The sequence below is a fragment of the Lepisosteus oculatus genome, chromosome 5 (genome assembly GCF_040954835.1).
Source record: "Lepisosteus oculatus isolate fLepOcu1 chromosome 5, fLepOcu1.hap2, whole genome shotgun sequence".
Taxonomy (NCBI): Eukaryota; Metazoa; Chordata; class Actinopteri; order Semionotiformes; family Lepisosteidae; genus Lepisosteus; species Lepisosteus oculatus.
The window spans coordinates 6850612-6862650 of NC_090700.1; the positions used below are offsets into that span (position 1 = coordinate 6850612).

General features: G+C 38.1%; 1 protein-coding gene across 3 annotated transcripts in view; it reads right to left on the bottom strand.

The window, feature by feature from the left end:
* Nucleotides 1–12039, bottom strand: part of ttc3 (tetratricopeptide repeat domain 3) — a 35163-nt gene that overhangs the window by 5875 nt on the left and 17249 nt on the right. For 2 of the 3 annotated variants that reach the window (XM_069189989.1, XM_069189991.1), the window contains 19 exons: nucleotides 11069–11149; nucleotides 10462–10577; nucleotides 9194–9320; nucleotides 8717–8839; nucleotides 8499–8600; nucleotides 8037–8129; nucleotides 7794–7858; nucleotides 7451–7590; nucleotides 6599–6913; nucleotides 5717–5992; nucleotides 5381–5427; nucleotides 5029–5088; nucleotides 4771–4856; nucleotides 4168–4323; nucleotides 2186–3026; nucleotides 1807–1875; nucleotides 1381–1530; nucleotides 520–659; nucleotides 248–316 (listed from right to left, as the gene is read on the bottom strand). In XM_069189989.1, coding sequence (XP_069046090.1) covers nucleotides 248–316; nucleotides 520–659; nucleotides 1381–1530; nucleotides 1807–1875; nucleotides 2186–3026; nucleotides 4168–4323; nucleotides 4771–4856; nucleotides 5029–5088; nucleotides 5381–5427; nucleotides 5717–5992; nucleotides 6599–6913; nucleotides 7451–7590; nucleotides 7794–7858; nucleotides 8037–8129; nucleotides 8499–8600; nucleotides 8717–8839; nucleotides 9194–9320; nucleotides 10462–10577; nucleotides 11069–11149 — 3056 coding nt within the window. The remainder of the gene's footprint in view (nucleotides 1–247; nucleotides 317–519; nucleotides 660–1380; nucleotides 1531–1806; nucleotides 1876–2185; nucleotides 3027–4167; nucleotides 4324–4770; nucleotides 4857–5028; nucleotides 5089–5380; nucleotides 5428–5716; nucleotides 5993–6598; nucleotides 6914–7450; nucleotides 7591–7793; nucleotides 7859–8036; nucleotides 8130–8498; nucleotides 8601–8716; nucleotides 8840–9193; nucleotides 9321–10461; nucleotides 10578–11068; nucleotides 11150–12039) is intronic. The other variant, XM_069189990.1, reaches the window with a different exon arrangement.

The window sequence follows — 12039 nt, forward strand, 5'->3', positions numbered from 1 at the left end:
CACCCAACCACAGCAAAGACAGAATCTGTCTTAATCTTAATTCCATACTTAAAGATAAGCATTTTTAAATACCTGAATTCAGTCTCTAAAATATACTAATATATTAATTGTTTCTGTGCACTTAACACCTAGTTATGGCTGGAGAAAATCTCCACTGAACATTTAGGAGGTTGATAAGTAAATCCAGAACTGTAATCAAGGTGAATTCTGACCATTGTGAACTGCTTTGTTGCTCAGGGATACTTGCCTTAGGTCTAGGAAGTCATTAAGGTGTTTATTATATTCCTTCTTCTTCTCCTTAATGTTTTTTAAGCAGCTGAGAAAAGAAAATAATTTGTTTTTTAAAAAAGTCAAATGTTCACTTCAGCTTCACTTTAAAATGTGCATCACAGACACCTTAACTTATATTCATTGGTTAAAAAAAGGGGGAAAAACATTTTCCACTATGTGCAATGAATGGATCAATAATTGGCAAAAGTTCAAAATTTCAAGTTTTAACAAAGGAACTCCACTACTCACATCTCATTAGATTCAGTAAGTTCTTTGATTTGATTTTTAAGGGCCTTTAATGTTTCCTGATTTTCCTTTTTTTCCTGTTGATCTTTCTTCACCTCCTCTTCTAACTTCTGTTGGAATAACTCCAATTCTTTATTTGCAATCTGCACAGGAATAATGCAAAACAACAAAAGCAGATAATTTCAATCAATCAATCAATACATTGTTAATACTCTCAAATGACCTCACTTAGAATTTTGGGCATGATGTTCCACAAAAAGTATTGCTGCTTTGGAATGAAGTCAGAAGAGACCAGATACATCCCCAAATTGAAAGAAACCAAAAGGTTTAAAGGCTTCGAGTCACAGGTGATTATGATGGGAGCAGGTTCGAGCATTCAAAATCTTCAAAGACGAAGTCAAATGACAAAATTAAGTCCACAATCCTCTTCTGAATGAGGGAAAAAAAAACCAGAGGACTACCCAGCCATGTTGCAGAAACCGGTACCAAGGCTTCATTCAGAAACTGGCTAGACGAAGACCTTGGATCAGTTAGCTACTAACGTCCAAACAGACTAGATGGTCTGCATGATCTCCTTTTGTTTGTAGCTGCTCTTATTTTCTTCAAGAAAAATGAAAAACAAAATCACAATGTCTTGATCGAGAAGCACCTTCTACAAATCCATTGTTCATTGCCAGGCAGAGATGCCAATCAATTAAATAATAAAACAAATACAAATACAATACAAAATACAGTCCATGACTTGTTTTAATTTCTGCAACAATTTCTGCAACACTCTGTACAAAGAATCCGAACCAAAAATTCCGGATTGATTTGAAACAAGGTTGATAAATCAATAAAACATTCAAGTCAATAATTTTGTACCTCTATATTCTGATTTATTTCTTTTAACTCTTCTTCCAGGGAAGTAATTTCTTCTTTTTTCATTCGCTGGTTTTCTTCAATTCCTTTTTCAATTTGTTTCAGTTGTTTTTCTAAATCTATGTTATCCTTTTCTTTTAGGATTAGATCACCCTGAAACCAAACAAAATAAAATAAAATACAAAGGTCTTAAGTCATACTACGTCATGTGTAGGCTGCAAAGGAACAAGGAAAGCTTTGTTTCATGCTAAAAGGTAAAGAAAGGAAACAACTTTGACACTCGAAGAAGGCTTCACAGCCGAAACGTTGCGTTTTTTTCTCCTCATTTCAGCATGGAATTAACCTTTACGAATTCCTTTAAAACATTTCTAGACATCTTTCGGTCAGCAAGACCTTTTAAGCACTAAAGTAGATCTCGGAAACTCTTACCTTATTTTTTTCAAATGGTTTGTAAGGTTCTGTATTAACTGCAACGTCATCCATGGGTTCCCAAAGCACCTACACAGGGAAAGAAACGTTTTAAACACAATAAGTGCACAGACGTACAAATGTTTGGCAATGAAATATTTAGAAAGGAACCAAAATACAGAATAAGAGAAATAAGATATTGCCATGTTAAATCATGTATCGTACCTGCCCTCCCTGCACATGACATCAGATCAACTTACGCCTAATTGCTACATCAAACTTAAAAGCAATCACTGAGAACAAGAAAATGTAATTTATTCTGTTGTCTGGGACCTTTAAACTGCTATGCCAAGACGTGGTGCATGTTTAAGGAGCTCAAAGGGTAGGCATGCTTCCTCACCTGTACATATACTGACTTTTTCAAAACCGTTTTAGTATCTTCAGTGGTCTTCATAGGGCATCTAAGTTCCAGTTTTACATGGTGTGGTTGAATACCTTCGTTATTAATATCAGAATTAAAGACATATTGGTGTGACAATGCATCGTTAGGTGGGCTATGGTAAGGAGCTGAATACTCCGCAATAGTTTCTGACGCTTTTGTCCTTTCAGGATCAAACACCCTATTAGATCTTTCAATACCAATACTACTATTTAAAGGACCAGCAATAATTACATCTGAATTAGGAGCAATTTCACAATGTACATGAGGAGGAATATAAGGCACAAAAAGGTCTGATTGATCTGAAAACACGGTTGATTCAGGTGCTGAATATACAGGAGCAGGGGTTAATCCTGAATAGCTATAATGGTTGGTCTGGATCAAAGGAAGTGTCCCATCTGGCAGGTGTTCATGATCTGACAGCAGTGGAGTCTCTGAGGATACCGTCATATCTGCATTAAGACAATATATAGGTTTAAATTCTTTAGCAGCGGGATTAAGCTGCGCTTTCTTCTGGCTATGGCCCTCCCTGTCCCTCTTCTGAAGGTCGACACACCACTCATTTCTGGCGGGAGGCTGCTCGTCGGCTGGCCCCGCGCCCCGAAGGCAGACGGCGTGCTTCATCAGCCCAATGAGGTTGTCCACCAGGACGAATCTCAGCGAGCCCAGCAGGAAGGATTTCAGGCCGCCCGCCTCCTCGATCTTCCGCTGTGCCTCGGGGGGGAAGTTCTCAAACTCGCCGACCAGCAGGGGGTTATCCGCCTCCATGGGCCCGTGCTCTTCCAGCACCTGGGCAAAATAGCTGTGGGCAAGCAGAGCCTGGGTAAGTTGTTTTGTATGAACAGGGCATTTATACAGTAGCTGACTTCACTATATAGGTTCACATCTCACTCAAGTGTATTAAGATCCTTGCAATTAAACCATTTCCAGTAAATATCCTTTATGTTGGCCCTGATTTCCCTCAGCGCCTTCCCACTTGTCCTTATATGAGCTTTAATTATGTTGCAGTGGGCTAAAAACCCTCTTGTGAGGCACTATAATGCTTAGAATAAATTTACAATACATTTAAATTTCACAGCATTGTGAAATTTGTGAGAATTTAAATTTCACAGTATTTCAAAGCGGTCAGTAATTTCTTTGTGTGAAGAAACTGACCGCATTGCACTGAGATTTTACTAAAGGACCGTGATGTATTCAATTCAGCACAGCAGCTCTTAAAGCTACTGTACAATTTAACGGTAGTTGAAAGGATATTTAGAGGACGCACCTTGTGCACACAGAAAACCACTATCTACAAATCACACTGTGATTAAATATGATAAATTAAATCATGAGTCTTGAAAATGAAATGAACATGACTAAGGGAAACCTCAACAAATACCAAAAAAAAAAAGACAGATATGAAACAGTCTTCTACTTGTGGGTCTACAGTAGTAGTTTACCTCAAGAAATGGGGTTGCAAAGCCCAGTTCTGCTTAAGCAATCAGTCCTGGTTAATTGTATAAAATTCCAAGAAAAACAGATTATATGCAAAAATGGGATTTATAATGTATATTGTAAATAACATACATACACATACCAACACACACCACTAATATAAGAAGAACCATTTTGTTACTGCAGTTGACACAGCACGACAGTTACCATTAAATGCGCTAAATCAAAGCTGAAGTGACTTTAGAGTGATTTGCATTTGCAGAACAGATAAATGCAAATATTAACGTAAACAAAACGAGAATGTTTTCCATTAAGTCTTAATGGTGACACATACCATTTGGGCCCACAGAGAAAATACTTTTCAAAACTGAATTGCAGAGCTAAACATTTCTTCAAATACATTACAAGTGATTAGAGAAATGTATTAAAAATCCATTCATACAAAATCTGCATTTAGTAGATTTTGTATGAATAGGAATATATATATACAGTATATAAGCACTTACTCATACAGACTCTCTCGAGTAGGGTCTGGATTATTGTCCAAAGCTCTTCTATAAAAACTACTGCCAGGTTGATAGTCATAATGTCCTTCAAATTCTTCTACTTGACTCCGAAGGTGCGTAGGGATTATAAAAGGATCATAGGAGTCGAAAAGCATTCTGTGGAAAAAACCAACTTAGTATTTTTCTTGTTTGCAGCAGAATTCAACAACATGGTGTTGCATTTTCAGCTATAGGTACCATTTAGTGCCCAACACAGGAGACCCACCTGCTCTACAGAACCACAGCCATGTGAACTGGGAAGCAAGAATAATAAATTCAGCTGCTTGCATGATGGTTTGCTCAGGACAGGCCAAGATGAGGAGAGTAAAGGTCTTAAATTGACGTTTAACTTAAAAATCATTATGGGACAACTTACCATAAAGCAGGGAATATCAAGCAGTTTAAATGAGAGATGAGTAAGAGGAGTTTAATGAAGATCATTATTTTACTGGAACTGTAAGGCCAGCCACGTGCTCAAAGAGCTGATATAACCCAAATAACATGATAAACTCTACTTGTGATGGCTTCTGGAATGTCCCAATAGTGTCAGAAACCCAGACTTACAAAGTATCTGCCTCAGTGAAAATGTCTTCTTCGTCTTCCTCTTCTCTGTAAACCCCACTCCTAATTCCAGAAAGAACATAGACAGTCTGGAAGAAAAGATACAAAGTTAGTTAACAGTGGGATGGGCTCAGTAAGCGTTATGTTTTTGAGATTTTAAATGCTTTTAGATGCATTACAGCATCTAAGCTAACAGCCACTTTTGAAGGCATATTTTCTGCAAGGCTAGAGAACATGACACAGAATGGCTGTCTGGCTTACCTTTGGAGATTCCTTGTGCTTCTTTTTCCGATTTCTGTTTTTAGGCTTTATAGCACAATTCTGGAATGCAGAAGAAAGAATCTCTTCAATTTCCATGTGGCTGTATAATGTTTGAATCACACATGAAGGACAAGATCTATAAGAGTATGATCCTGGAATTTCTTTCAGATAAAATGAAGACAAACTAAGGAGCATGCCTCAGATGGTAACCTTTCCCTTGCCCGCAACTCAATACATATATGGACAAAAGTATCTCTAATGCCATAAATGAAGAATATCAAATACTCTCTTCAGTAAGAGAACTCATACAAGACTGATTCTGAAATTTAAAAAAAACATAACTAATACTTACAGATAGGTTTTCATTTTCAGATTTTTTTATCACAACGCAAATCCCATCTGAAAAAAAAAAAAGATAAGGAAATATATTTTTTTTGTGTTTTAAAAATCAGTAAGACTCAGACTTTAAATGGAAAAAAATATATATAAGCAATCTCTCAGTTCATGAATCCAGCAAGAACAAAGTTCAGTTCTAAGAGAACGTCTTAAGAGCTATCAACCATTACTTGAATACTACAAGAATATCAGGAAAGCCCTCCCATTACTTGGAGATTTACAGTACTTTAAGAACACTTGGCATCATAAAGGCCAAGAGACAGGTATATTGAAAGTGTGTGCCAATATTTACCCTTTATATCAAAATATTCATCCAATGCATGCTGGAAAGATGGAAATTGTTCTCTGTTCTGTTCTAGAGTCCAAATAAAAAGGCGCATTTCCTCGGGTGGGGCCTGTTTGAAATAATCTGTAATAGTGAAGCCAGGGCTGCTAAAAAACTCGGGCATGGTGCCGAACTTCTGAATGAGGACGTCTTGGAGTGGCGGGAAGCTCAACAGAGGGCTGAGATCCAGCTCCTCCAGATACTCAGAGTACTGGTCAAGGAAATCCTTCGCAGCCTTCAAACCTGCCAGGGACAAGGAGAGGGGTATGTTCAGTTCATATTGTAAAAATAATAGATATATTTCAATATTGCATTAAATACAGCCCACTCCCAACTTAGCGCTCTCAACTTAAGTGGTCGTCTCCGGAAAATAAAATTGAAAAAATGCTTAATTCTCTGAAAAATTAATGAGGCACACCTTCGAGAGCTAGTGAGCCAATAAAACGGTGTTATTTACTTTTATTTACTGTTTTGATACTTACATTTAATATTTTGTATTACCTTAAGAAGCTAGTAGGGTTATTTTTGTAAGCAAAGGTAAGATTTGACTATATGTGAATTTGGCTTTACATACTACTCAAAATCCCTAGCCCCCACATACGTTACGAGCCAACTGTAACACTGAAATATTAAAGATGTCAAGAGCTTGATTTTAAATACCGGTATGAACACCGATCAAGACGAACAGAGCCTCATAGAAAAAAACGATTTCAGAGAAAACTGGTCTTACTGGGTCACTCTAAAGATCTGTCAATGAACTAAGAAATGGGAAAAGGTTAACGACATCACAGCCGAAGTTAAAATTAAGATCAGGTTTTATGAACCTCAAGAGCGAGAAAAGAGCCCCACCTGCATTATTCAGCCTGTGGGCCCAGTCGTGCTGTTTTGGGCTGATGCCTGGACTTTGAGTCAGTGCCTCAATAAACACTCTGGCCCACACCCTGTTCTTCGTTTCCAGCAGTAGGTCCACAATGTCTCCCAGTGTTTCAGGCTCTTCTAGACCATGCGCTGAGATGATGTTGCCTTTCTCCCTTTCAATTGCTATCCAAGGTCGGATATGCTCCACCAAGACATCCAGGGATTTTTCTTCTTCTAAAAGCTGTTTGTTTTCGCTTATCTGCTGTAGTATGCAGTCCCCAATCATCATCCTCTTCTGAGGAGCTGCTGAAGAGTTACAAGCAAAACATAACTGGTGGCAAACATCCTAATTACCAGTAATTATCTGTTACTTTAATAAAATGAATCTTATAATGGTTAGATCCTGCTAAAGGACGTGCACTTGCAGTGAGTGCAGTTTTGCCAAACCTACACAGTGATGATACAAGACTGCAGATTAATCTCCCCTGTAAACCAGACCTTTCTGCTGAGCACTGCTTATAAAATGAAATATTGACTGTGTTAACCACAGGTTTTTATGTTTCCTCAGATGGAATAATACATCCTAATGAGAATTCTGTGTAATTTCAATTAATAAAAGAATTAATAATAATAATAATAATAATAATAATAATAATAATACCTATAAAAATACCTTACAAGTTCAGAAGCACCTTAATACTGTATGTATTAGAAGATACATAGCATTTCCAGGAATATACCACCTCAATATGAATCTCTTTAAAAGAAGCATTAATGTTTCTTCTTACTGGACATGGAAAAAGCACACATCTCAGTTAAGATGAGAGGGCCCACATGGGGTACCTTTGCTCTGGGATTCCTGCTCACTCCCATCACTCTTCACTGGCGAGTCCTCCAGGTTCTCTTTAATGGCCTCAGATGCCGCCTTTCTCTGCTGCTTTCGTCTGAACTTGCGATCTTCTTTAGATTTCATCTTCCTCTGGCTGAAAAGCAAATCACGTTTTAAATCGTGGAATGAGTTTCATTACAGGACATGAATGTTTCTAGGATGCCTGAAATAAGAAGGATGTTTTCATGTTGTGCAGGCAATGAAACGGGTAAAAAAGCCACAGCACTGTTTTTCAATTGTCAGTGCAGACAAGCCTATCAAGTACATATGACAAAAATACTGAAGTATGCACCTTACCTTGTACATTTCTGTTTGATAACCGATTTTCCAGAAACTCTGCTTTTTTGAACAGAAGACTCAAACTAGAAGATAAAAAAAACAGATTTTTGTTCCAAAGCTTCATTGCTTTAAAAACCTTGACACTGCATGTGTCCAAGACTGAATAAGCAAGTCAATAGTTCTGGACAATTTTTCCAGCCTGAGGCTTTAAAAAACAGAACCAGAAAACTTGAGCAGCTCTTTAAAAACCAAAAGCCGTACCTCACATTTAATTAAGCCGTTTGAGCCATAGATAATGATTCTGGAAATTTTTCCACCACAATCAGGTGTGAAACACGTATCTTGTAGAAAATCCTGTGGGGTGAAAAACAATATTCAGTGCAAATGGAAGACAGTAAAACTGGACCTCTTTCTAGTGGTGAAAAGGAGTTTACTTTAAATCTCACAGAGCAGGCAGGAAGGCCCATAAAGGGGCAGCTCATGACTGTTCTGATTTGTTTTTCCATCATCTGCTCAGGACCATGGACAGATTTCCCACAGTGAACAACTAAGTAATCATTACTTGATTTCAGTATTAAAGTATACTTAACTTCTGGGAAAAAAACCCAGATTAATTTCTGCCCTAAAGAACTGGACCTCCCAGTCTTCTTTTAGAAACTACTTTTCTTTTTTCCCGTCTATGCAAAAGAAAGTGTTTCTTCTTTCTTTGCCATTGGTCCTTACCTTATCATTTTTTTCATTGTACAATACAGCCTTCATTTTCTTCCAGCAGTTAATGTGATACTCCACACTACACATCTGGCAACACATCATTCTGATGAAACCCTGGAATGGTAACAGACCTTAGTTCAGTGACATATCAGACAACCTGCTTGTCAAAGCCTTAATCATTACGCAAACGTTGTGTAAAGATACCAGCAGGATTTAGTGAAAGGATTTACCTTAAAATCTGGATCTGTGAAGTAGATCTGAATTTTTGAATGACTCAAGCACTGCTGACAGCAACAGACAGCATCAGGCTTAGGAGGAAACTTGCAAACCTCTATAGCTTTCTCCAAAACATCCTAGATAACAGAGAAAGCAAATTCAAAACTGAAATAACGTATGGAAAATTATCTCAGCACTTCCAAAAACATGAAGAGGAAAGGATTCCATACAGCAGACAGATGAGCAGGATTGCAAAATGTTGATGTACAAAGAAGAATCAGAATACTTTAAATGTATATTTTTAAAAACTGCCGAGTTCTCTGGTGTTCTCACTTTGTTTCAAAACCATCTCCTGAGAACATGAAAAACCCTGCTTCTTTACACTTTATTAAGGCTTCACTGTTTCTTTATTCAATCTTGTGCACACCTGTAACCGTAGGATAAATTTGGGTGTAATTATGGACAGCAATGTCAATTACAAAGCTTCTCACCTTTAAATAGTCTGTCTGAGTTTCTTTTACAATAACTGTAGTTGTTGGCCAGGTTTGTTTTCCAGGTGTGATCTGATGCTTTATCATGATTAAAGAGTCATTAAATTTGGCCAGAGCTTCTGAAAACCTGAAAAACAAAAGATAAAAGTCCCACCTCTTAACTGTGTACCTCACATTTTGCCAAAATCTCAACACCAGAGTTATAATAATAATAATCCTTGCACTAATATAGCACTTCTGGACACTCCATTCAAAGTGCTTTACAAGTAATGGGGAATCCCCATGAAATTGAAATCTAATAAGTATTTTTTTTTCTTAAAATGTAGAGAGCTTTAGGAAAATATATAACAAGGATGTAACTGCTGTGCTACATGCAGATTTTTAGAAGACAGTGTGTCAACAAAGTACGCACTGTCTAGGTTACTTTTAGAAGACAGTGCATCAACACAGTATGTACTGTCTGGGTTATTAGATTAGCCGAAGGCAACTGATAAGCTCTGCAAAAAATATATTGGTGCTTCTTCTTTCGTTTTTATGATGTAATCTGTTTTGTCCTAAGGAAAGGAGAACTACAGTATTAAAAGGGACAAAGTGCTGAACTTTCCCTTGCATTGCATAGCACCCAACTCGTCAAGGGCACAGGATGTTTTAATCATGTTTATCTCTGCTGCTTGAAGAAGGGAGTAGAAACTATTTGAACAATTGCTCTTCTTTGCTAAAAGCAAAAACCTATAAGTAATGGAAAATTACTGCTTTGCCTGTCCTTGAAGTGTTGCATCATCTTAAAAAAAGATATAAAACAAGGGCTCTCCCTGCTTGCTTTTGAATCAGCTTTCACTTCTCTTCACAGACGGGGTGATGGCTTCTTTCCATATTGCAATATGAATAATGACCTTACTGAGTGAATGAGAATACCTCTCCTGGCTCTGCTTCGATAAAATTCCACGACACCCACCATCACCAATGCACTCCAAAATGCACCATTACGCTCAGCTATCAGTGGGGAGGATAACAGATGAATGAAGCCAGTTCACAGATGGGTAATTATTCAGAGGCCATAATCGGTAAAGGTCAGAAGAAATTTGTCCAGGACACCAGAGTAACACCCCTACTCTTTTCGAGAAACACCCTGGGATTTTTAGCCATGGAGAGGACCTCGGTTTTACATCTCATTTGAAAAACGGCACCTTTTTAACAGTATATTGTCCCCATCACTAGAGAAAAAATTGGTCTGCTTCTTAAAGAAAGCCATTACAGTATGTCCGCACCTGTTTTGCCTGAGGTACACTTTCCCAATGCCATAATACACCACACAGTGGAAGCGTCTCACATCCTTAAAATCAGATTCAATTCTGTACAGCTCGGCTTCCGCTTCAGCAAGCTCCTGAGGAGACAACAAAGGAAGGTGAAAAGGTGGCTGGTCGATATATTTGTGAGAAACGAAGTGCGTGGCACTTCTCAATGGCTGTGATGGCTGAGAGGTGAAGGCGGTGGACAAGAAATCTAAGAGGTTTTTCCCACGCAGATCAATCTCTTACCTCCTTTTGAGCCTCTAGCTTCCTGTAAACCTTATGCGCTCTGTTCTGCCCAAGCAGAATTAAAGCAATTTCAAACTTCATAATACAGGCACATGCTGAAATGCTATTCCTTTTCACAACAGCCTTTCCTTCCAATGTATTTACTGAAAGGATGACAATGTATGTTGCTACTTTATGTCCCACTTTTCCAATTATCGTCCTATCTTTCTGGGTACACCAAGTGCACATTTCTTTCTCGCACTGCAGGGTTACTTGACAAAGTGACAGCAGACACCTGCAAGTGCAAGTCATCCAGGATGAACAGTAGACCCCCTAAAAGGGGAGAAGGGAGGCTTACCTCAGGCTGACCGATTTCCTGAAGGGCAGCAGCATGACCATATATGAGTATTACATGGTCAAGAGATGACAGACTTAGGTCCTGGAAGTTAAAAAAAAATACCTTTAAGTAACAGGCATGGCTCCAGGATGTGATAATACAAGCTAATTAATTTTTATACCAGACACCTCTAATATAAACGTATAGTGTGACCGTAGCTTCATTAAAAGCACAAGGACCCAAAGAGACAAGTGGAATGAACTTGAGGGCCACTTAAGATCCCAAACCAGAGATATTTCTTTACACAGTACTGTAGGCATCTGTAATCAAATCCCAAAGTCTTACAGTTGAAGCTGACTAAGTGGGAGCCTTTAAGAAAGGGACAGAAAGAATTCTTGAAATATTAAGCTACAAGCAACCAAACTAGCAAGATGAGTGGAATGACCTTTTTATAATAAAACCTAACCGCGTGCATAAGTTCAGAAAATAAAATACATACACCAAAAAGTGATTTTAAAATTCTCACCTCTAACTTTTGTAGCTGCTAGGTAAGCCACAAAGAATGTATATGCATAGTTAAACTAGTAATACCGGGCACAAATAATGTACATTTAAATGTTTTACTTGAACACTGATCTACCACGTATATAAGGAGAAGAGAAATAGAATTCCCCAATTAACCCAGATGAAAGGTTTGTGAGAAGGTGAAAAGAAAGTGAAAACACAACAGCGCAATGCTTAATCCACAGTACGTGGTGAACATATTTTTTTATGCCAGATTACAGACTAGCTAATGTCCACAGATAACGCCAGTAGACCTTTCTCCATAAAGTCTCCATTTTTAACTCTACTCAAGCACAGCAAGGTGAGGTAATGTTTCTTGCATCATCGTATCCACCCATATTACAAAGAAATCGTGACTTTATGGAACACTGGAACCAGGATGTAGCCTCTGGGTGGAGAACCACATTCTTCATACACACAATCTCGGA